This window comes from Vicugna pacos, chromosome X (assembly GCF_048564905.1).
Source record: "Vicugna pacos chromosome X, VicPac4, whole genome shotgun sequence".
Classification (NCBI taxonomy): domain Eukaryota; kingdom Metazoa; phylum Chordata; class Mammalia; order Artiodactyla; family Camelidae; genus Vicugna; species Vicugna pacos.
In genome coordinates, this window is record NC_133023.1 from 13,368,707 (window position 1) to 13,396,026 (window position 27,320).

At 35.9% G+C, this 27,320-nt stretch overlaps 1 protein-coding gene across 4 annotated transcripts in view; it reads right to left on the reverse strand.

Annotated features, from left to right (window-relative positions):
- BEND2 (BEN domain containing 2) overlaps positions 1-27,320 on the reverse strand; it is a 59,833-nt gene that overhangs the window by 13,744 nt on the left and 18,769 nt on the right. For 2 of the 4 annotated variants that reach the window (XM_072956299.1, XM_072956298.1), the window contains exons 4-9: positions 26,168-26,272; positions 25,260-25,665; positions 24,073-24,198; positions 22,608-22,718; positions 21,286-21,435; positions 19,824-19,961 (exon numbers count right to left, since the gene is read on the reverse strand). In XM_072956299.1, the coding sequence (XP_072812400.1) occupies positions 19,824-19,961; positions 21,286-21,435; positions 22,608-22,718; positions 24,073-24,198; positions 25,260-25,665; positions 26,168-26,272 (1,036 nt within the window). The remainder of the gene's footprint in view (positions 1-19,823; positions 19,962-21,285; positions 21,436-22,607; positions 22,719-24,072; positions 24,199-25,259; positions 25,666-26,167; positions 26,273-27,320) is intronic. The other 2 variants (XM_072956300.1, XM_072956301.1) reach the window with 2 other exon arrangements.

Consider the following 27,320-nt stretch of genomic DNA (forward strand, 5'->3'; position numbering starts at 1 on the left):
AAAAAGACCACACTGCTAGTTATAGAGCCAGTTTTAAAAGCTAAGTCTATGAGTTAATAAGCCAGGTGCCTTGAACCATTAATCATCTGCTAATGTTTTCTATTCTTTTCTTCTATTTCTTCTTTTAAAACACAAAACCGAAACCATACTTTATATATAGCTTGAATCCTGCTTTTTCAGTTACCATTAGATTTTGCACATTTCTCCATTTTCTTTTTTTTCCAAGTCTGCATTCCTGTCATCATGGTTTTCCTGACAGGTGACATTTATGTTGCACTTATGTCTTGGCATTGTGTTAAGAGCTTTAAGTGAATTATCTCATTTGATCCTCACAATTCTATAAAGTAGATACTATCATTTTTGCCACTTCACAGATGAAGAAACTAATACTTAGGTCAGAGAAGTGGCTGAAGGTCACATGGCTAGTAAGACACAGAGCTAGGATTTGAACCCAGGTAGTCTGACTCAGTAGCCCATGCTTTTAACCATTATGCTTACTGCCTCACATACCATGGTATACCAGAAGTCACTTAACTAATTCCCTATGGTTGCCTATTTGGCTGCTTCCAATTTTTCATGATTCTGAAAAAACAATTCTTGTAGCAAAATGTTAATACAAACCTGTTTTGTTTTTATTTATTTGTTTTGTTTTGGGGGGAGGTAATTTGATTGACTGACTGATTGACTGATTTTGATAGAAGTACTGGGGATTGAACCCAGAACCTCATGCATGCTAAGCACACACTCTACCACTGAGCAATACCCTCCCTCCCCAAATCTTTTTTTATTATACCTTTGGATAGAAGTGGGATTACTGAGTAAACAAGAATAAATATTTGTATGGCTTTTTAAACAAATTACTCTTCAGAAAGTTTTCACCTTTCTAACAATAGCATATCACAGTGCCCATTTAATACAAAAAGCACAATTTGTGAAGTTTCTTCTAGTTTGGGTAACAAAATAATTTAAAGGAAAAGGGTCTCCTCTGGAACAGGGGTCAGCAAACTACAATCCACAAGCCAATCCCACCACCAGTTTTTGTAAAGTAGTATTAGCACACAGCCACACCCATTCATTTACCTACATTTGTGGCTGCTTTCATACTAGAAAAGCAGAGTTGAGTAGGTGTGAGACACCAGACGGCTCACAAAGCCTAAAATAGTTACTATATAGCACTTTTCAGAAAAAATTTGCTGAGCCCTGCTCAAGGATATTAATAAGAGATTAGCTACTAAGAAGTAGAGACACGTAAGTATAAAATAATTAGGAAGGCTTGACGTTAGAGGCCATGGAACCTGGGATCTCCTCATCTCTGCCACTGTGGCTTAGAAGGCAATGCAGGAGACTATTATGAAACATAAGCTTTAAAGTCAGAGAGAACTGGGTTAGAGTTCTGGAACTGCCACTCACCACCTCTGTGACTTTGGGAATAGGGGTAATAAAAGTACCTGCATCATGGGGTCACTATGAATATTAATGGGGAAGATACATGTCAGTTGATTAGCAGTGGCACAAAACACACACTCAATAAATGTTAGTCCTTATTACTAATATCATCTAAAACCTGCCTTTGAAATAGGAAACAAAAAGTTCGTATCAAGAATGCTGAAAACTTGGGGAGGGTATAGCTCAGAGATAGAGTGTGTGCTTAGCACGATGAGGTCCTGGGTTCAATCCCCAGTACCTCCATTTTAAAAAATCCTGAAGAATATAGGTTAAATCGTGTTACTTGTAATTTGTGTCATTTCACACTCACCAAAATTGGAAGGGATGCAGAAAGATGACGAGGAGGGGTTTTGGCTATTGTCATTTTTCAATACAGTTGGGTAATTCATTGTTTCAGGACTCTTTTGCATGTTATTTTCTGCTTTCATCAATATTTCCATAGGTAAAAGTGCTGAAAGAAAAGACCTGTCTGGGGAGACGGAGAAGATGGCGGAGTAGAAGGACGCTCCTAAGTCACCCTCTCCCACAAATACACCAAGACCCACATCTACAGACCCACTCAGCCAACCAGAGCACCTGCGGAACTCCGACAGAACATCGCCCTCTTCAAAAGATAAAGACGCCAAAAATCTGGTAGGAGAAAAGGAAAAAAGAAAGAACAAAAGGCAAAGCAGCGTGGGACGGGTCCCGCGGGGAGGGAGCGGCAAAGGAGGACTGGCGCTCGCTCGCTGGGTCTCCCCTCTCCAACTGAGAGGCCAGCGGGACGGAGGGGGAGCCTCCGAGGCTCGGATCTCTACAGAGCAGCCCTTGTCTGACAGAACTAAGTTAAACGGGCACAGAGCGCCCCCCCCACACACCCAGCCTGAGACGTGGGGCGGCGGTGGCGGCGGCGGCGGGCAGGGCCAGGCTGCACAAGCCGGGCGGAGGACGGGGGCGGCTGCACGGAGGCAGCTCCAGGGGACTGCACGGGGCTGGGCGCCGGGGCTGTGGGTGTACAGGACAGAACAACCTGGGCCCTCCATAAAACAGCAAGGTTGATGTGCTTTTGGGGGAAGGGTGCATACCCCCATCTCTGAAAACCCGCGGAAACTTTTCAGGGGAAGAGGGGCGGGGCCCAGGCACAGCCGCCATGTTCTCCGGCGCTGAGCACCCAGGCGGGGGCAGGGGCGAAACCTGCATCCATACTGAAGGGCTTAGCAGCCTCAAGGGCCAGACTGAGACGGGCCTACAGCCCGGGGCAGATAGGATCCTTCCACCCTGGTCCCTCAGAGAACTTGCTCCACAAAGACAAACAAGCAGCTGGGTCTTGGCTCGGAGCAGGGACGAGGCTGCCCCTTGGTCTTCCCCGAGCCCACCCGCGGAGCGGGGCCAGGGCGGAGCGCCGGCCAGGGCGGAGCGCGCAGCCGCACAGAGCAGCGGAGCTACCAGTGGCGCAGGCAGAGGAAGAGCGGCCCCCCCGCCTGTCGGGCAGGAACACAGCCCCTAACTGAAGTGCTGGGAGGGGGCACGACCCGCCCTCCTGCCTGGCCAGTCTGCAACATCTGACTGCGGCATCCAGAGGGGCAGTGACCCGCCCGCCCACAGCAGAGGAGAGCTGCATCTGACCCCGTGTTAGGAGGAGGCGCGATCGGCTTGCCGACAGGTGCTGGGAGGAGCACAGAAGAGGGCGCCAACGGAGGGCCTCTGAAAACAAGCTGAGCTTCCAAAACAGGACGAAGACAGAAGGACTTCACATTAAAAGCACACACACTCCAGGAGAACACCGACAACCCCTTCTTTTGTTGTTGTTGTTTTGTTTTTTTGTTTTTTTGTTTGTTTGTTTTTTGTTTTGTTCTTAAATCTGTTTTTACCTGTTCTATTTTCAACTACTCTCTTAATTTTTACTTCTTAATTCATATCTATTTCTCTTGGATTTTGATGTCCTGTTATTGATTGGACACAGGCTTCAAATGCATCTATTCATCTCCCAACCCCTTTCTTTTTCTTTTTTTTTTTAAAAAAGGTTTTAAAAGGACGTCTCAACCCGATTAATACTCTGCTTCAACTTGCTCTTCTATTATTCATTATACACTGTTTTCAAACCCTCTTTCTCCCTTCTTTTAAAAATCTTTCTCTCTCTTATTTTTTTTTCTTTTTTTTTCCTAAGTTCTATTCCTAAATAGGCATTAGATAGATAAAATCCTTAAGATCCAAAATAGACAACTGATACTCCATAAACCACAGTGCCAGAGAGGTATGAGCAAGATGAAGAAGCAGAGAAACCTTTCCCAATTAAAAGAACAAGAGAAATCCCCTGAAAGAAAGATCAATGAAATAGACATCGATAGCCTACTAGATCAAGATTTCAAAAAAGGAGTGATCACATTGCTGAAGGAATTAAAAGAGATAGTGTTTAGAGATATAAAATATGTCAAAAATGAAATTGAAGCTATAAAGAAGAGCCAAGTAGAATGGGTAAACTCATTGACAGAGATGAGGAATGATCTAATAGTTGTGCAAAGCCGACTAGATAATGCAGAGGAACGAATTAGTGATCTAGAAGACAAGGCAATAGAAAGCACCCGTTCAGAAGAACTACAACATAAGCAAATAAAAAATAATGAAAATAGCATAAGGGACCTATGGGATAATACAAAGCGTTCCAATCTTCGCATAATAGGGGTCCCAGAAGGGGAAGAAGGATCAAAGGGGATTGAAAAGGTTTTTGAAGAAATCATGACTGAAAACTTCCCAAACTTAAAGAAGGAATCAGATATCCAAGTACAGGAAGCTCAGAGGGTCCCAAACAGGAAGAATCCAAATAGACCCACACCAAGACATATCATAATCAAGATGGCCAGAGTCAAGGATAAAGAAATGATTCTAAAGGCAGCAAGAGAAAAGCAAAGAGTGAATTACAAGGGAACCCCCATAAGGCTCTCAGCTGATTTCTCTACACAAACACTACAGGCCAGAAGGGAGTGGCAAGATATATTCAAAGCCCTGAATGAAAAAAAGATGCAGCCTAGGATACTTTATCCAGCAAGGCTATCCTTTAGGATAGAAGGAGAAATAAAGAGTTTCACAGACAAAAAAAAAGCTGCAGGAGTTTAGCAACACTAAACCCATGCTAAAAGAAATATTGAAAGGGCTATTCTAAATAGAAAAGCAGCAGGATGCTACAGAAATGAGAAACTTACAACTGGAAAGGTGATAACTCATTAATTACAAATAAAGAAAACACGAAATTATAAAAGAAGACATACAAATCACTGAGAGTGGGAGAGGGAGGCAGGGAAATATAGAATATTTTTTTCTTTCTTTTTTAAATTTTTTTAACAGTAGGATGGGTTTGAGATCATGTTATTATCAGTTTAATAAAAACAGTTATAGTAATAGGTTAATAGATTTACAAAAAAGGGTAACCACAAGTCAAAAATTTACAAGGGAGTCACAAAAATTAAATAAAATCCATGATAATAAAAAGGAAAATTACCAAACCACAAAAGGAAGAAGAAAGGAACAAAGAGGATATACCAATTCAACTGCAAAGATAAGTTCAAAATGGCAATAAACACACATCTATCATTAATTACTGTAAATGTTAATGGACTAAATGCTCCAGTCAAAAGACACAGAGTGGCAGGCTGGATAATAAAGCAAGAACCTTCAATATGCTGCATACAAGAGACCTACTTTAGGGAGAAGGACACATATAGATTGAGAGTGAAAGGATGGAAAAGGATATTCCATGCAAATGGAAAAGCCAAAAAAGCAGGTGTTGTAGTACTGATTTTAGACAAAATAGACGTTAAAACAAAGGCCATAAAGAAAGATAAAGAAGGACATTTTATAATGATTAAAGGAGTGATACAAGATGAAGATATTACACTCGTTAATATATATGCACCCAATATAGGAGCACCTAAGTACATACAAGAATTACTAACAGAGATAAAGGGGGATATTGATGGGAATACAATCATAGTTGGAGATTTTAACACTGCATTAACATCACTAGACAGATCTTCCAGACAGAAAATAAACAAGGCAACAGAGAAATTAAATACTACAATAGAAAAACTAGATTTGGTGGATATTTTCAGAGCATTACACCCCCAAAAAATAGGATATACATTCTTTTCAAGTGCACATGGAACATTTTCCAGGATCGATCATGTACTTGGGCACAAAAGAAACCTCAACAATTTTAAGAAGATAGAAATTATCTCAAGCATCTTTACTGACCACAATGCCATGAAACTGGAAATCAACAACAGAGAAACAAAGGAGAAAAAAAGGAAAGCATGGAGATTAAACAATATGTTATTGAAAAAACAATGGATCAATGAGGAAATCAAAGCTGAAATTAAAAAATACCTTGAGACAAATGATAATGAAAGCACAACCACTCAAAACCTATGGGACACAGCAAAGGCAGTGCTAAGAGGGAAGTTCATAGCAATACAGGCCTTCCTCAAAAAAGAAGAACAATCTCAAATAAACAAGTTAACCCATCACGTGAATGAATTAGAAAAAGAAGAACAAAAATCCCCAAAAAGCAGCAGAAGGAAGGAAATAATAAAGATCAGAGAGGAATTAAATACAATAGAGATTAACAAGACCATAGAAAAAATCAACTGAACCAAAAGCTGGTTTTTTGAAAAAATAAATAAAATCGACAAACCTCTGGCCAAACTCACAAAGAAGAAAAGAGAGAGCACAAATTAGCAAAATAAGAAAGGAAAATGGAGAAATTACAACAAACAAAATAGAAATACAGAATATCATACGAGAATATTATGAAAAACTATATGGAACCAAACTGGATAACCTAGAGGAGATGGACAAGTTTCTGGAAACATACTGTCCACCAAAACTGAATCAAGAAGAAACTGACCACTTGAACAATCCGATCACTAGAAAGGAAATAGAAATAGCAATTAAAAACCTCCCTGCAAATAAAAGTCCAGGACCGGATGGCTTCACTGGGGAATTCTACCAAACATACAAAGAAGAACTCATACCAGTCCTTCTCAAACTCTTCCAGACGATTGAAAAGGAGGGAATACTCCCAAACTCATTCTATGAAGCCACCATCACCCTGATACCAAAACCAGGCAAAGACACTACAAAAAAAGAGAATTATAGGCCAATATCACTGATGAACATAGATGCAAAAATCCTTATCAAAATTTTAGCAAATAGAATCCAACAACACATAAAAAAGATTATACATCATGATCAAGTGGGGTTCATCCCAGGGACACAAGGCTGGTTCAACATACGCAAATCAATCAATGTAATACATCACATCAACAAGAGAAAGGACAAAAACCACATGAACATCTCAATCGATGCAGAAAAAGCATTTGATAAAATTCAACATCCATTTATGATAAAAACTCTCGCCAAAGTGGGAATAGAGGGAACATATCTCAACATAATAAAAGCTATATATGACAAACCTACAGCCAGCATAGTACTCAATGGTGAAAAACTCAAAAGCTTCCCACTAAAATCTGGGACAAGACAAGGATGCCCACTATCACCACTCCTATTCAACATAGTCCTGGAAGTCCTAGCCACAGCAGTCAGGCAAGAGAAAGAAATAAAAGGGATCCAAATTGGAAAAGAAGAGGTAAAAGTGTCATTATATGCTGATGACATGTTACTATATATAGAAAACCCTAAAAGGTCCACACAAAAGCTACTAGAGCTGATTGAAGAATTCAGCAAGGTAGCAGGTTACAAAACTAACGTTCAAAAATCAGTTGCATTTCTTTACACTAACGATAAATCAACAGAAAAAGAAAGTAAAGAAACAATCGCCTTTAAAGTAGCACCCAAAGTAATAAAATATCTGGGAGTAAATCTAACCAAGGAGGTGAAAGAATTATACACAGAAAACTATAAACCATTGATGAAGGAAATTAAAGAAGACTTTAAAAAATGGAAAGATATTCCATGCTCCTGGATTGGAAGAATCAATATTGTTAAAATGGTCACACTGCCCAAGGCAATCTACAGATTTAATGCAATCCCTATCCAATTACACAGGACATATTTCACAGAACTAGAACAAATCATAATAAAATTTATATGGAACCATCAAAGGCCTAGAATTGCCAAAGCATTACTGAAGAGAAAGAAAGAGGCTGGAGGAATAACTCTCCCAGACTTCAGACAATACTATAGAGCTACAGTCATCAAGACAGCATGGTATTGGTACAAAAACAGACATATGGACCAATGGAACAGAATAGAGAGCCCAGAAATGAACCCACAAACCAATTTTGGCCAACTAATCTTTGACAAAGGAGGCAAGAATATACAATGGAATAAAGACAGTCTCTTCAGCAAATGGTGTTGGGAAAACTGGACAGCAGCATGTAAAACAATGAAGCTAGAACACTCCTTTACACCATATACAAAAATAAACTCAAAATGGATCAAAGATTTAAACATAAGACAAGATACAATAAACCTCCTAGAGGAAAACATAGCCAAAACATTATCTGACATACATTTCAAAAATTTTCTCCTAGAAGAAATAAAAGCAACAATTAACAAATGGGACCTAATGAAATTTACAAGCTTCTGCACAGCAAAGGAAACCAGAAGTAGAACAAGAAGAAAACCTATGGAATGGGAGAAAATTTTTGCAAGTGAAACCGACAAAGGCTTGATCTCCAGAATATATAAGCAGCTCATACGACTCAATAAGAAAAAAATAAACAACCCAATCCAAAAATGGGCAGAAGACCTAAACAAGCAATTCTCCAAGGAAGACATACAAATGATCAAAAAGCACATGAAAAAAATGCTCAATATCACTAATTATCAGAGAAATGCAAATCAAAACTACAATGAGGTATCACCTCACACCAGTCAGAATGGCCGTCATTCAAAAATCCACAAATGACAAATGCTGGAGAGGCTGTGGAGAAAGGGGAACCCTCCTACACTGCTGGTGGGAATGCAGTTTGGTGCAGCCACTATGGAAAACAGTGTGGAGATTCCTCAAAAGACTAGGAATAGACTTACCATATGACCCAGGAATCCCACTCCTGGCCTTGTATCCAGAAGGAAATCTACTTCAGGATGACACCTGCAGCCCAATGTTCATAGCAGCACTATTTACAATAGCCAAAACATGGAAACAGCCTAAATGTCCATCAACAGGTGACTGGATAAAGAAGATGTGGTATATTTATACAATGGAATACTACTCAGCCATAAAAACTGACAACATAACACCATTTGCAACAACATGGATGCTCCCAGAGAATATCATTCTAAGTGAAGTAAGCCAGAAAGAGAAAGAAAAATACCATATGAGATCGCTCATATGTGGAATCTAAAAAACAAAAACAAACAAACAAAAACAAAGCATAAATACAGGACAGAAATAGACTCATGGACAGAGAATACAGACTTGTGGTTACCAGGGGTGTAGAGGGGGGAAGGGATAGACTGGGATTTCAAAATTGTAGAATAGATAAACAAGATTACACTGTATAGCACAGGGAAATATACACAAAATGTTATGATAAATCACAGAGAAAAAAATGTGACAATGAGTGTGTATATGTCCATGAATGACTGAAAAATTGTGCTGAACACTGGAATTTGACACAACATTGTAAAATGATTATAAATCAATAAAAAATGTTAAAAAAAAAAAAGCAGACCGACTCTAAAGAATGGCTAAAGGAAGATCTTCAAACAGAAAGGTTATGATGACAGAAGGAATCTTGGAGCATCAGGAAGGAAAACAGAAAAATTTTGAAGTAGAAGTATACATGCAGAGAAACTCAATCATTCATACATTGCTGGGGGAGATGTAAAATGGAACAGCCAAACTGGAAAATAGTTTGTAGGTTTCATAAAACTAAACCTGCAATTACCACATGACACAGCAATTTCATTCCTGGGCATTTAGAAATCATGAGAAATAAAAGCTCATGATGACACAAAAACCTGCACATGAGTGTTCTTAGCAGATTTATTCTTAATAGTCAAAAACTGGAAACAACTCAGAGGTCCTTCAACAGGTGAATGGTTAAACAAGCTCTGGTAAATTCAAAATCATAGGGTGTTATTCAACAATAAAAAGGAAAAAAGAACAGAAAGAGCTGAAATATGGGTAAGTATAATACTATCATGACTTTTGTAATTCACATGTAATGACTGAAATAAAAATTAAAACACCATCTAACACTTAAGACAATGATAGATAAAAGTTAGGAGGGCAAAGGAACCTACATATAATTAAAGTTTCAACACTTCATTCTAACTGGTAAGCTTTTAATACCAGTAGACTGACAAGTAACATACATATGTTATATATATATAACATACGTGTATGTATATATATACAAGTAATATACATATATAATAACACCCAGAGTAACCACTAGGAAAACTATATGAAGCAATACACTCAAAAACAAATAAATCAAGATGGAATACTAGAAAATGTTCAGGTAATCCATAGGAAGGCAAGAAAGAGAAACAGAAGAAACAAAGAAAAAATAATACAATGGTAGACTTAAACCCTATAATATCAATAATTACCTTAAATGTAAATGATCTAACCATATGAAATAAATGGCAGCAAATGACAAAGTGGGTGAAAAACAAGATCCAGCTGTAAGTTGTTTACAAGAAAATCTAAGGGGAGAAGGTGTAGCTCAAATGGTAGAGCACATGCTTAGTATGCATGAGGTCCTGGGTTCAATCCCCAGTACCCCCTCTAAGAATAAATAAATAAACCTAATTACTTCCCACCCACCCTCTAAAAATAAACAAAAGAAAATCTATAAATTCAATGATACAGGCAGATTGAAAGTAAAAAGATAGAAAAATATATAGACCATGCAAATTTTAATACAAAAAAAGAGTAGCTATACTGATACCAGATAAAGTAGACTTCAGAGCAGAAAAAGTTACTAAAGACAAATAAAGAAGAAAACATCAACCCCTAGGAAGACATAATGATCCTCAACATGCCGAGCAACAGAGTCTCAAAACACATGAAGCAAAAACTGAAAGAACTCAAAGGAAAAATAATAAAATCTATAATTATGCTTGAGGACCTCAACACCCTCCTTTCAGCAACTACAACTGCAACTGATGGAACAACCAGACCAAAAATCAACAAGGATATAAAAGACCTGAAAAGCATAATCAATGAACAGGTTCTCATTTAAGAACATTCCACCCAATAAAAGCAGAATACATAGTTTTGTCAAATGCCTATGCATCATTCACCAATATAGACCATATCCTGAGCCAGAGAATAAAATATCACCAAATGTACAAGAAATGAAAGCATATACAGTATATTTGCTGGCCATAATGGAATTAGACATCAATAATAGAAATATAAGGAAATCTTTAAACACTTAGAAATCAAGCACATACTTCTAAATAACACATGTATCAAAGAGAAAATGTCCAAGGACATAATAAAATACACAGGACTTAATGAAAGTACAACACATCAAAACATATGGGATGCAACTTAAAGCAGTACTGAAAGTGAAATTTATACTACTAAATGCTTACATCAGAAAAGAGGAAAGGTCTCAAATCTATAATCTAAGTTCCTACACCAAACTCAAGAGAAGAAAAGTAAAAGAAACCCAAAATAAGCAAAAAAATGAAATAATAAAAGCAGAAGTCAATGAAACTGAAAATATGAAAAAATAGGAAAATCAATGAAGCAAAAGGTAGTAACTCAAAAAGATTAATAAAGCTAAAAAAACTCTAGAAAGACTTACAAAAATAAAAAGAGATGATGCAAATCATCAATATCAGGAATGAAACGTGGTATCACAACAGATCCAGCAGCCACTAAAAGGATAATAGGGAATACTACAATCTACTTTACACTCATAAATTTGATAACTTAAAAGAAATGGACCAATTCTTGCAGAATTACAAATACTAAAACTCAACCAAGATGATGTAGATAATCTAAATAGTCAAAAAAGAAATTAAATTTGCAATTAAAAATGATTTTACTGGAGATCTTTACCAAACATTAAAAAAAACACTAACTTTTCATTTAATCCTCCATAAAATAGAAGAGGAAACCCTTATTCATTTTATGAGGCTAATATGCTCTGATGCCAAAATCAGAGATAGTACACAAAAAGAAAAATACAAACCAATATTTTCCATGAACTTGGACTCAAAAATTCTTAATCAATATGTGCAAACCAAATCAATAATGTACTCAAAGAATTATACACCATGACCAAGTGGGATTTAATCTAGGTATGCAAGGCTGGTTCAATACTGGAAAACCTATCAATATAATCCATCATATCAACAGGCCAAAGAAGAAAAACCATGTGATCATTGACATAGAAAAAGCACTTGCCAACTTTCAGAAAATATAAACAGCTCATACAATTAATAATAAAAAACAAACAACCCAATCCAAAACTGGGCAGAAGACCTAAACAAGCAATCCTCCAAATGAAGACATACAAATGGCCAACAGGCACATGAAAAAATGCTCAGTATCACTAATTATCAGAGAAATGCAAATCAAAACTACAATGAGGTATCATCTCACACCAGTCAGAATGGCCATCATTCAAAAGTCCACAAATGATAAATGCTGGAGAGGCTGTGGAGAAAAGGGAACCCTCCTACACTGCTGGTGGGAATGTAGTTTGGTGCAGCCATTATGGAAAACAGTATGGAGAATCCACAAAAGACTAAAAAGAGACTTACTGTATGATCCAGTAATCCCACTCTTGGGCATATATCTGGAGGGAACTCTAACTTGAAAAGATACCTGCACCCCAGTTTTGACAGCAGCACTATTTACAATAGCCAAGACATGAAAACAACCTAAATATCCATTGACAGAGGACTGGATAAAGAAGCTGTGGTATATTTATACAATAGAATACCACTCAGCCATAAAAAAATAAGATAATGCCATTTGCAGCAACATGGATGGACCTGAAGATTGTCATTCTAAGTGAAGTAAGCTAGAAAGAGAAAGAAAAATACCATATGATAACACTTATATGTAGAATCTTAAAAAAAGACAAACAAACTTATTTACAAAACTGAAACAGACTCACAGATATAGAAAACAAACTTATGGTTACCATGGAGGAGATGAGATGGGAAGGGATAAATTGGGAGTTTGAGATTTGCAGATGCTAACTAATATATGTAAAATAGATAAACAACAAGTTTATAGCACAAGGAACTATATTCAGTATCTTGTAGTAACCTATAGTGGAAAAGAATATGAAAATGAATATATGTATGTTCATGTATGACTGAAGCATTATGCTGTACACCAGAAATTGACACAACATTGCAAACTGACTATACTTCAATTTTATATATATATATATATACACACACACACACACACACAAAAAGAAAGAAAAAGCACTTGACAAAATCCAATACCCATTCATAATAAAAACTCTCAGCAAGTTAGGAAGAGAGGGAAACTACCTCAACTTAATAAAGATCATCTATCAAAGCCAAGAGTTAACATCATATTAAATGGTGAAAGACTAAATGCTTTTCCCCTAAGATCAGAAACAAGGCAAGGATACCCATTCTCACCACTCTTATTCAACATAACACAGGAAGTTCTAGCCACTGCAATAATGCAAGAAAAAAGGAATATAAAGCATACAGATTGGACAGGAAAAAATATAATAGTCCCTATTTGCAGATGGCATAGTATAAAAAGGATGGCTATGTAGAAAATCCGAAGGAACTGCCAAGAAAATACTCCTAAAACTAATAAGTGAGTTCAGCAAACTCACATAATACAAGATCAACATTCAAAAATCAAACTTACTTCTATATACAGTTGACCCTTGAACAATGTGAGGTTTAGGGGCACTGATTCTCCCTGAAGTCAAAAATCTACATATTACTTTATAGATGGTGGTTGTATCTGTGGTTCCACATCTGCAGATTCAACTGACCTCAGATTGTATAGTACTATAGTAGTTATTGAAAGAAATTCACATGTAAGTGGGCTCACACAGTTCAAAGCCATGTTGTTCAAGGGTCAACTGTACTAACAAAGAACATGTGTAACCAAAATTAAAAACATAATACTATTTACAACATCTCCCCAAAAATGAGATACTTAGGTAAAAATTTATTTTTAAAAAATGTATAGGGCCTATATCCTGAAAATTACAAAATGATCATAAAAATCAAAGATCTTAGTAAATACATGCAACATACAATGCTCATGGATGAGAAGACTCAATAAACTAAATATGTCAATTCTCAAGTTGATCTGTAGGTTTAACACACTTCCTATCAAAATCCCAGCAAAGTTTTTTTTGAAACATAAACAAGCTTACTCTAAAATTAGAATGGAAAGGCACAGGATGTAGAATAGTTAAAAATGATTTTGAAAAAGAAGAATAAAGTAGAAGGAATCATTCTACCTGATGTCAAGGCTTACTGTATAACAACAGTAATCACGAGATTGTGGTTTGGCAGGGGGACAGTAACATAGATCAATGGAATGCAATACAGAACCCAGAAATAGACCTACACAAATATGCATAATTGATTTTTTATTAAGGTATAAAAGCAATTCAGTGGAGGAAAGACAGCCACTCAAAAGACAGTACTGCAGCAATTGGATAGCCATAGGCCTAAAAAAAAAAAGAGAGAAAAAAATTGGGGATCAAGGACTAAACAAAGAGTTCATAGACTCTATACCAAAAGTACAGTCCAAAAGGAAAAGTTGATAATTTGAACCTCATGAAAATTAAAAACTTCCTCTCTGAAAAAATAAAACAAAACACCTATAGAGAGGATGAAAAGGCAAGCTGCAGACAGGAAGAAAATATTTGCAAACCACTTATCCAACAAAAAAACTAGTATATACAAATATCTAAACAACTCTCCAAACTCAGCAGTAAAACAAAATTTCAAGAAGACAGGAACAGATATTTCAGAGAAAAGAATAAAAACATGGAAAATTAGCACATGTAAAGATGTTCTACATCATTATCCAAAGGCAAATGCATATTAAATCCACAATGAAGTATTACTATACAACTACCAGAATGGATAAAATAAAAAAAAAATAGTGAAAACCCAAATGCTGGTAAAGATGCAGAGAAACTGAGTCACTTACACATTACTGGAATAAAATCGGACAGTCATTCTGGAAATAGTTTGCTAGTTTCTTATAAAACTAAACATGCAATTACCATACTACCCAGCAACTGCACTTTTGGGCGTTTATCATAAATAAATGAAAACTTATACTCACACAAAAACCTGCATGTGAGTGTTCACAGTAACTTTACTCCTAATAGCTAAAACAACTTAGATGTCCTTCAATAGGTGAACAGATAAACAAATCATGGTACACCCATTCCATGGAACAGTACCCAGTAATAAAAAGGAAGAACTACTGACATATGCAGCAACTTGGATGAATCTCCAAGGAATTATGCTAAGTGAAAAAAGGCAATCTTCAAATGTCATGTACTATATGAGTCCATTAACAGGACACAGTCTTGCAATAAAAAAATTAAAAAGAGGGAACACATTAGTATTTGGATGGGTTAGGGATGAAGCCAGTGAAGGGATGACATGAAGAAGGTAGGTGTGGTTATAAAAAGCCAGAAAAGGACTCTGAAAGTGATGGAACAGTTCTGTATCATGACTGCAATGGTGAATGCCTGAACCTAAACACATCACAAAAGTGCAGAGGACTACACACACACAGACACACACACTTATATTATGAATATAAGTAAAGCTGGGGACAACTGAATAGATTTGTGGATCATATCAATATCAAAATCTTAATTATGATGATTTACTGTATTTTTGCAAAATATTATTACTATTGGGAGATATTAGGTACACACGATCTCTCTGTATTATTGCAACTACATGTGATTCTGAAGTATCTCATGATAGAAAGTTTAATTTTGAAAAAGCTACCACTATGAATTAATATTAAGAATCCTGATGGACCTAGATTAGAGTGCTACTCATAATAGATATCATTTTAAACTCACCAAAACCAGGAGTGAGGAAGAAAAGATTCTGAATCAGTATCTTGGTTGGTGTCATTTTCTATTAAAGTTGGGTAATTCATTATCTCAATTCATTTCTGCGCTGGATGTTTGAACAACATTTTGATAAGTAAAACATTTTTCAGTGCTGAAGGACAAGAAATCTCAATTGTGATTTTTATTTTAGGCAAAACTATCCTTCAGGAATAAAGGAGAAATAAAGACATCCTCAGACAAAGGAAAATTTTTTTAAACTGTCACTTGCTGATTTACCCTTAAAATATGGCTAAAGGAAAATCTTCTGACGAAAAGGATACGATGAAGAAGGAATCTTGGAGCATGAGGAAGGAATAAAGAACAATAGAAAGAGCAGAAATACACATGCAGAGAAACTAGATCACTCATACATGGCTGGTGGGAATGTAAAATGGTACAGCTACACTGGAAAACAGCTTGGCAGTATTTTACAAAACTCAACTTACTATTACCACAGGACCCAGTAATGTGCTTTCGGGTGTTATCCCAGAGAAATAAAAACTGATGTTCATACAGAAACCTATACGTGAGCGTTCATAATAGCTTTACTCCAAATAGCCCAAAACTGGAAACAACCCAGATTTCCTTCAACTGGTGAACAAATAGACAAACTATGGTATGCCCATACCATGGAATAGTACTCAACAATAAAAAGGAAAGAACTACTGATATACACAGCAATTTAGATGAATCTCCAGGGAACTACGGTGAATGAAAATAGGCATCCCCAAAAGGTTACATATTATGTGAGTCTATGTAAAACTCTTGAAATAATAAAATTATAAAGAAGAAAAGCATATTAGTGGCTGCCAAGAGCAGGGAGAAGGCAGAGTAGAGATGGGAGCATGAGAGGAGAAGGGTTGGTGTGGTTTTAAAGGGCAATAGGGAGATCCTTGTGGTGATGAAAAAGTTCTGAATCTTGACTGTGATAGAGGATATGAAAACATACTCATATCATGACATTATATAAAACTGAATACACATACACACACACAAGTACAAATAAAACTGAAGACATCTCAATAAAATCTGGATTTTATCAATGTCTATAGCCTGGTTTGATATTGCACTACAGTTTTGCAAGATGTTATCTCTGGGGGAAATTAGGTAAAAGCACACAAGATCTCTGCATTGTTTTTACAATTTGCATGTGTAGCTAGAATTTTCTTAAAATGAAACTTTTAATTTTAAATTAATTAATTAAAATTAACTTTTAATTAGGAAAAGCTACCACTAGCTTACATTAAGGGTGATAATAAGTCTAGATTAAGTAGTGTTACATGTAATATGTATCATTTCAAACTCCCCCAAACTGGGAGGGATGAAGAAACATGAAGCATCTTGATCACTGACATTTTCCAAGAAAGATGGGTAATTCATCATCTGAGTGTTATTTTCCAAGCTGGTTTCTGCTTTGACCAACATTTCTATAGGGAAAACATTTTTCAAATGCTGTAAGAAAAGCCTCCCAATCTCATATCTGTATCTGATGAAATTACTCTCTAGTAATGAAGCAAAAAATAAAGATATTTACCAACAAAGGAAAATCAAAAGTTTTTGTTACTGACATACTTGAAAAAATGGCTACATGAAAACCTTCTAATAGAAAGGATACAACAGAATTCTGGAGTATTAAAGAGAAAGAAGACTGGAAAAAGCAGAAATATGGATGCAGAGAAACTAGATCACTCATACTTTGCTGGAAGGAATGAAAAATGGTACAGCTACACTGGAAAGCAGTTTGACAGTTTCTTATAAAACTAAGGATGCAATTACCATAGGACCCAGAAATTGCACTCTTGGGCATTCATCCTGGAAAAATGAAAACTTGTGTGAAAGAGTGAAATAAATGAAATGAAGCAAAATTTAAAACTATGAGTGAATATTCATATCAGTTTTATCTTTAACAGCCAAAAACAAGAAACCCAGATATTTTCAACAGGTGAACAGATAAATAAACCCTGGTACATCCATCACATGAAATACTACTGAACAATTAAAAAAAAAAAAAGAAGGAACACTGATACGCACAGCAATATGAATGAATCTCCAGGGATTCACACTGAGAGAAGAAGCCAATCTCAAACACCACATGATTCCATTTATGTAACAATGCTGAAGGGACAAATAATAGATCAGGAGAAGAGATTCATGGTTGCCTTGCAACAGGGCAGAGGGTAGAAGTAGGGGGCAAATGTCAACTGGAGGGAGATGGATGTGATTATAAAAGAGCAATATGAGATATCTTGGTGGTGATGGAACTGTTTCAAGACTTGCCTGTGGTGGAGGATATGTGAACCTACACATATGAAAAAATTGTATAGAACTAAATACACACACATATATTAATACAGGTGAAACTGGAGACATCTCAGTAATACCTATGAATGATATCATGTCAATATCTTGGTTGTAGTAATTTTTGATCATTTTGCAAGATGTTACCATTGAGGAAAATTGGGTAATGGGAACATAGGATCTCTCTGTATTATTTATCATAACTGCCTGTGCAGCTAAATTATTCTAAAAATAAATACTTTACTTAGAAAGAGCTACCACTATCTTGAACTAAGGAGACTGAGGAATCTAGATTAAATATGCTATATGTCAAAGTATCATTTCAAACTCACCAAAACTGGGAGGAATGCAGTGACATAATGAGGAAATATCTTGACTACTGTTGTTTTCCAAAAAAGTGGATAATTTGTTGTCTCAGGGCCCTTTTCCAGGCAGTTTGAGCTTTTACCAACATTTACATAAATAAAATATTTTCAAGTACTAAAAGATAAGAATTCTCAACCATGAATTCTATATCAGGCAAAACAATACCTCAAGAATAAAGCAGATTTGTTGACAACATGGATGAATCTGGAGGGCATTTTGCTAAGTGAAATAAGCCAGACAGAAAAAGACAAATACTGTATGGTATCACTTATGTGTGGAATCTTTTAAGAATGTCAAACGCATAGAAACAAGAATGGAATGTGGCTGCCAGGGGCTGTTGGGTGGTGAGGGAAATAGGAAGCGACTGGTAAAAGGGTACAAACTTTCAATTTTAAGATGAATGAGGTCCGGGGATCTAATGTATAACATGATGGCTATAACTGATAATACTGCATTGTATAGTTGGAATCTGCTTAGAGAGTAGAACTTTAGCATTCTTACTACAAAAAAAAAAATACAAAGGTAAATGTGTGAGACGACTGAATGTTTTAACTCGATGGTGGGAATCCTTTTACAATATATACGTATATAAAATCATCACATTGTACACTTTAAATACATGACAATTTTATTTGTCAATTATAACTCAATAAAGCTGAAAAAAGAAATGAACAAACAAATGATTAAAACAAAAAGAATAAAGAGGAAATAAAAACACTCTCACACAAAGGAATGCTAAAAGTATTTCTCACTAGCTGATTTACACTTGAGAATAGCTAAAGGAAAATCTTCTACCAGAAAAGAATGATGAAAGAACTAATCTTGGAGCACCAAAAACGAAGAAAGAACAATAAAAGCAGCAGAAATATGGATGTGGAAAACTAGATCACTCACACGTTGCTGGCAGGAGAGTAAAATGGTACAGCCTCTCTGGAAAACTGCTTGGCAGTTTCTTACAAAACTAAATATGCAATTACCACACAACCAAACATTTTCACTCTTGGGCATTTATCTGAGAGAAATTAAAACTTATGTTCACACAAAAACCTGTACATGAACAGTCATAGCAATTTTACTTGTAATACTGAAAACTGGAAAAAAATTCAGACATTCTTCAACTGTGAATCAATACACAAACTGTGGTACATCCACACCATGAAATAGTACTCAGCAATAAAGAAGGAACTACTGATGCACACAAGTCAAATGAATGTCCAGGGTATCAAGCTGAGGTGAGTGCGGTTACAAAAGGGCAAGATGAGGCATCCTTATGGTGATGGAAATGTTCTGAATCTTGACTAGGTGGTGGATATCAAACCTACTCATATGATAAAAATCAAATAGAACTAAACATGCATATACACTAATCAATACAATCAAACTGGGGAAATCTCAATAAAATCTGTAGATTTTATCAATGTCAATATCCTGGTTGTGATGTTCTGTTATAGTTTCATAACATGTTATTGTTCGGAGAACTAGATAAAGCATCAACAGAATCACTCTATTATTTCTTACAACTATGGGATTATCTTAAATTCAAAGTTTAATTTAAAAAGAGTTATCATGAGCTTACATTAAAGATGTTGATGGATCTAAATTAAACAGTGCTACATAAAATTTGTATCATTTCAAACTCACCAAAATTGTGTGGAATGTAGTGAGTTGACGAGGCAGTATCTGGGCCACTGTCATTTCCCACTGAATTTGTCTGAGAGCTGTTTTCCACACTGGCTTCTGCTTTTCCCGGCGTTTCTATAAGTATAACTTTTTCAAGTGCTGAAAGATAAGAATTCTCAATTGTGAATTCTATACTGGGTGAGGCTATCCTTCAGGAAAGAATAAGAAATAAAGACATTCTGACCCAAAGTGGAAAAGATTTTTTAATTGTCCCTAGCAGATTTGCCCTTAAAAACAGCTAAAGGAAAATCTTCAAACAGAAAGGATATTATGAAAGAAGGAATCTTGGAGCATCAGGAAGGAAGAAATAACAATGGAAAGATCATAAATATGGATAGAGAGAAACTGTATCACCCACACATTGCTGTTGGGAATGTAAAATGTTATAGCCTCTCTGGAAAACTGTTTGGCAGTTTCTTATAAAACTAAACATGCTATTACTACAAGACCTAGCAACTATACTTTTGGCATTCATGACAGAGACATGAAAATTTATATTTACACAAAAATCAGTACATGAATGTTCACAGCAGCTTTACTTGTAGTATCTAAAAATTCAGAAAGAAAAAAGCCAGATGTCCTTTAATGAGTGAATGGTTTTTTAAAAAAAAACTGTTGCATATCTATACCATGGGAAACTCTTCATCAATAGAAAAGAACTACTGAGAAATAAAAACTGATATTTACACAAAAGTGTATACATGAATATTTATAGCTGCTTTACTCCTAATAGCCAAAAACTGAAAAGGCCCAGATGTCCTTCAACAGGTGAACAGTTAAACAAAATGTTGTGTATCCATAGCATTGGGAATACTCTTCAGCAATAAGAGTAATAAACTACTGATACATGCCACAAACTGGATGAGTCTCCAGGGAATTAGGCTGAGTGAAAAAAGCCAATCCCAAAGGTTATACAGTGTATTATTCCACTTATAACAATAAAGACAAAATTGTAGAAACAGAGATCAAGGGTAGCCAGGTGTTAGGGATGAATCTTGGATAAAGGGAAGGCTGATGTGGTTGTAAAAGGGCAACAACAAGGGATCCTTGAGTGATGTAAATGATCTCTACCTTAACTGTAGAAGCTCACTTACTCATGTGCTAAGATTGCACAGTGTTGAATACACACATGAAAGTGTGCACATACACATACACGTAAAACTGGAAGCACTTCAATAACATCTGTGGGTTGAATAAATGTCAATAACTGGGCTGTGACCCAGTACTATAGTTTTGCAAGGTGAGGTCACTGTGGAAAATAGGTAAAGCATAAACAGGATCTCTCTGTATTTTTTTCAACTGCATGTGAATCTTAAATAACATTTTTTAAAGTTTTAAAAAGAGCTGCAACTGGCTTATATTAAGGGTGTGGATGGATCTAGATAAACAGTGCTACTCATAATATGAATCATTTCAAACTCACCAAAATTGGTTGGAACCGAATAAGATGAAGAATTAGTATCTGGGCCACTGATATTTCCCAATAAAGCTGGGTAATACATTGTCTGAGAGCTGTTTTCCAGGTTGTTTTCTGCTTTTCCTGGCATTTCTATAAGGATGAATTTTTCAACCGCTGAAAGAAAAGAATTGTCAACTGTGAATTCTACATGAAGTGAAATTATCCTTCAAGTAAAAGGTGAAATAAAAACATTCTGAAACAAAAGAAAACTAAAAGAATCTGTCCCTAGCAGACTTACCCATACAGAAAGGCTAAAGGAAAATCTTCAAACAGAAAGGATATGGTGAAAGAAGGAAATCTGGAGCAACAGGAAGAAAGAAAGAACAATGGGAAGAACAGAAATATGAATGTGAAGAAACAGATTGCTGCTGGTAAGAATGAAAAATGGTACAGCCTCTCTAGAAAGCTGGCATTTCCTTATAAAACTAAAATGATATTACCATAAGACTCAAAAATTGCACTCTTGGCATTCATGACAGAGAAATAAAACCTTATATTCATACAAAAACCAGTTACATGGTTGTTGATAACAGCTTTACTCCTAATACAAAAAACTAAGGGAAGAAAACTAATGTCCTTCAGTGGGTGAATGGTTAAAAACAACTATTGTATATTGAAATCCTGTGAAACTATTCAGCAATAAAAAGGAAGGAAGTATGGATACATGCAACAACCTGGATGGATCTTCAAAGAATTATGCTGAGTGAAAAAAAAAATACTCAAATGTTATGTACCATAAGACTCCCTTTATATAACACTCTTGATGTGACAAAATTATAGAAACCAGTGTTTGCCAGGGGCTAGGCAGTGGGCAAGGAAAGGGTGACCTGAGAGAGGTGGATGTGGCTATAAAAGGGCAAAAAGAGGCATCTTACGTGATGGAAATGTTCTGTATCTTGACACTTACTCATGTGATGAAATTAGACAGAAATAAACATAAACAGACACAAATTACTACAAGTAAAACTGGGAGCATCTCAATAACATGTGTGTATTGTATCAATGTCAATACCCTGGTTGTGATATTTTACTAGTTGTGTAAGAAATTATCATTGGGAGGAAAGAGTCTCTTTATATTAAGGATCTCTTTATATTATTACTTACAAATATGTGTGAATTTCTTTATATTATTTCTCTTTATATTTTTTACAAATATATGCGAACCTAAGATTATTTCAAAATAAAAAGTTTCATTTTAAAAATGGGCTACGACTAGCTTGCATTAAGGATATTGACACATCTAGATTAAGCAGTGCTACTTGTAGTATGTCTCATTTGAAACTCACCAAAATTGGGTGGGAGTATGAAAGACGAAGAACATTGGCCACTGTCATTTATCAATAAAGTTGGGTTACTTTTTGTCTCAGGGTTATTTCCCAGGCTGGTTTCTGGTGTATCTACAGGAAAAACATTTTTCAAGTGCTTAAGAAAATAACTTTCAATCATTAATTCTATACACAATGTAACTATCCTTCATTAATGTATGGGAAATAAAGACATTCCTCACATGAAGGAAAATTAAAAGAACTTGTTTCTTGCAGACTTACCCTTAAAGGAAGGCTAAAAAAATCTTCAAACAGAAAGGATATGATGAAAGAATGGATCTTTGAGCATCAAGAAGAAAGAAAGAAAGAAGAATGGAAAGAGAAGAAACATGCATGTAGAGAAATTATATCACATATATTACGGATGAAAGGTAAAATGGTACAGCTACTCTGAAAAATAACTTCAGTAGTTTCACATAAAACTAAACATGGAATTACATATGACCCAGAATTACCCTCTTGGGCATTTATCTCAAAGAAATGTAAACTTACATTTACACAAAAACCGTTACATAACTGTCCGTAGAGCTAAACTTGTAATAGCCCAAAATTGGAAATATCCCAGATGTCCTTCAATGGTGAACAGACAAAAAGTTATACACCCACAGCATGGAACAGTATTCAACAATAAAAAGGAAGGAACTCTTGATATATGCAACAATTGGTGTAAATTGCCAGGAAATCATGTTTGGTAAAATAAATAAACAAATAAATAAAAAGTCATGTCCAAAAGGTTATACAGTATCTTATCCCATTTAAATGGTAATATTCAAGTGACAAGACCATAGTAAGGGAAATCAGTTCACTGCTTGCCAGGGATTAGGAAAGGAGAGGGTGGGAGGAAAGGGTGACCAGAGGGAGTAGTTGTTGTTATAAAAGGGCAATATGAAGGGTTTTTGTGGTAAGGATGGAAATGTTCTATATTACATCTGTGATGGTGGGGAAATACATCAACTCATGGAATAAAATTGCATAGAACTAAATACACACAAACATACACACACACACACAAATGTATATTTAATCAATGTCAGTATCCTAATTGTGATATTTCACTATAGTTTAACAAGATGGTGTTGAGGAAAATGGGTACAGCATAAATAGGATCTCTGTATGATTTCTTACAACTACACATGAATCTAAAATTATTTCAAAATAAAAAGCTTAATTTAAAAAAGAGCTACCCACAGGAAAAAAAATGTGACAATGAATATATATATATATGTTCATGTATAACTGAAAAATTGTGCTCTACACTGGAATTTGACACAACATTGTAAAATGATTATAAATCAATAAAAAATGTTAAAAAATAAAATAAAAATAAAATAAAAATAAAAAAGAGCTACCCATTGATTTGCACTGAGAATGTTAGTAAATCTAGATTAAATAGTGCTACTTGTAACATGTGTCATTTCAAACTCACTAAAATTGAGAGGGATGAAGATAGACGAAGAAGCAGTATCTTGGCCACTGTCATTTCTGAATAAAGTTGGGTAATGCACTGATTCTGTGCTGTTTTCAAGGCTGATTTCTTCTTTTCCTGGCATTTCTGTAAATAAAAAGTTTTCAAGGGCTACAATACAAGAACTTTCATTCACAAATTCTACACTGGGGAAACTATCCTTCAGGAAAAAAGGAGAAATAAAGATATTCTCACACAAAGGAAAACTAAAAGATTTTGTCCCCAGCAGACTTACTCTTAAAGAAAAAACTAGAAGAAAATCTTCTATCAGATAGGATATGATGTAAGAATGAATCATGAAGCATCAGAAGGAAGAAAGGATCATGGAAACAGCAGAAATGCAGAAATAGGGATGCAGAGAAACTGGATCACTCATACATAACTAATAGGAATGTAAAATGGTACAGCTACACTGGAAAACAGGTAGTTTCTCATAAAATTAAACATGTAATTAACATATAACTAGCAATTGCACTCTTGGGTATACATGTCAGAGAAATGAAAACTTTTATTTACACAAAAACCTATACATGAATATTCATAGCAACTAATAGTCAAAAACTGAAAAAAAAAAAACACAGAATTTTCCTCAACAGATGAATGGTTAAACTATGACACATCTGTACTCAGCAATAAAAAGGAACTAGTGAACAACTTGGTTTAATCTCTAGGGACTTATGTTGAGTAGAAAAAGCCAATATCAAAATGTTACATACTACATGCATCCAAATATATAACAATTTGAAGTGACAAAGTTCCCAAATGGAGACTAGATCAGTGGTTGCCAACAGTTAGAGACAGGGGAACAGGGAGGGCAGGGTTACCGGAGGGTGACAGGTGTGGTTATAAAAAGGCAATACAAATGATCTTTGTGGTGATGGAAATGTTCTATACCTTGACTATGGCAGTGGATATACAAACCTTCTCATGTGATAAAACTGCACAGAACTAACAAGATGTTACCTACCATTGGGGGAAACTGGGTAAAAGGCATCACTCTGCATTATTTCTTACAACTACATGTGAATCTACAATTATCTCAATATAAAACTTTTAGTTAAAAAATAGCTATCACTAGTTTGCATTAAGGATGCTTTAGAATCTAGATTAAAGGATGCTATTTATAATGTGTGGCATTTCAAACTCACCAGAATTGGGAAGGATGCAGCGAGGTGGCAAGGCAGTGTCTGGGCTCACGCTATTATTTTCCATTATAGTTGAGGGTGTCTTAGGGGTGTCTGCCAGACTGGGTTCTCCCTGTGGGAGAACTGCTGTAGGTACTGCTAGATTAGCCTGGGCAGGTGAGATAACACTGTTGGTACTTTCGGCACCTTCGCTGAAAAAGGATGGAACACCAGGATCAGAAAACGGGCTGCCTGGTGTGAGACATGGCTGTAATGAATATGAGGAGACAATTTTGGGAAGTGGTGGACTTTCCGTGAGAACTGGCTCCTGCAGTTTAGGAAGTGCTGCTGACTGAAGAGATGTTCCTACAGGGTTGATCTCGGCACCGTTTTCTTGCCTTTCCACTGGAATAGTTGGGTTACAATCTCCCTGTCCAGGGTAAGAGAACACAATGGGTTAAGCTCCTTTCTTTGGTTTTTAGACTTAATATCTCCATGAGGTACACAATCAAAACATTTTTGTGCAAATCCAGATGACCTCTAAAATGACACAAAGCCAGTATTAATCATCTGTGAGTAAAATTAAGAATTAAAAAGTTGGTTAAAAAAACATTAATACCTATTTTCCTTGCAATATCATTTTCCAAAGTCAAGTAAAAATGTTGAATTTTGATTATATGGTTTTTATTCCTCTTCAACCCTACACTTTGCATTTTATACCTCATGGTTACAAACACACAAATACTCAGTATCATAATCTCTCAAACCTAAACTAAACTTCAGCATTCTTCCAAAGGAGGTTTAGTCTCCAACTTGCTGCTAAAGTAAGTATAGATAAACTCACAGTTATTAGTTCTCTATCACTTCTAACTGACTGATTTTTAGAAACTAGAGGCTTATCAAAGTACTAAAAATGTTCTTATAACACTTACATCGTTTAGTGACAATGATTTCTCCAAAGAATGCTGCATTCGTGAAACAATTTCACAAAGGCGGTTAACCTGCCTCTCTATGTTTTCAAGAAGTTCTTGCAAAACCTGTTATAATAAAAAAAAATTTTAGTAATTTCTATTTGGAAAGAAAAGTAACATAAGAAAATACCATAAAGCCAAACTTTGACTGTTAGAAACAAAGTTCTCAAGTGGTGAGAAATTTCTTGTTTCCCATTTGATGCCTGGTTGGTAGTGACACAGAGCTGAGCTGGCTGAGATAAGGAGCCCCGACCTCCCACTCAGCTACTCCTCGTCCCACAGGCATTTTAAGAAGCTTGAACACTGGAAAGTAAATGTACCACAAGCTCTATAAGCCATCACATTTATGATAGAATCATTCTACATCAAGGAAGGTGCTATTTTAAGAAAGATATGTTTAAATCTGCTAAAAGGCCAAAGAGCCTCTTTGCATGTAATGATGGTATAAATTAACAGGCAGTGACCGGTCCACTCTAGAAAGAACAGTGAGTCAAATATAACCAATGTGACTTTCAGCGTCAGAGTATTTTACAATCATGTAATTAACAATTAACCTTACAAAACCTTTGTGTATGCAGCCCCCGTATGCCAGTCAGGTATGTGACTGATAAAACCTGAGAATTCTTAAAATACACAGAAATTTCATTCGGGCAAAAAATACACTTAAATGAAGAGCCCAGAACCATTACCTCATTCATTCATTCAAATAAACATTTATGGAGGGCCTACCCCCTGTCAGAACTACTTTGCTAGATGCTAGGAATGCAGACATAAAAAAAAGAAAAGAGAAAACGAACCAGCTCCTGCCAAACTTCCATTTTAGCTGGGGAGAAAGACAAGCAAATAGACAATTTCAGTGAAGAAATTGGTTTGCAGCCTGGACAGTGGTTCTCAAAGTGTGGTCCATGGACCAGCATCAGTATCACCTATAGCTTGTCAGAAATGCAAAATCAACAGATAAACAACAAGCTTTTACTGTATAGCACAGGGAACTATATTCAGTATCTTGTAGTGATCTATAATGCAAAAGAATCTGAAAAGGAATATACGTATGTATATATATGACTGAAATATTATGCTGTACACTAGAAATTGGCACAACATTGTAAACTGA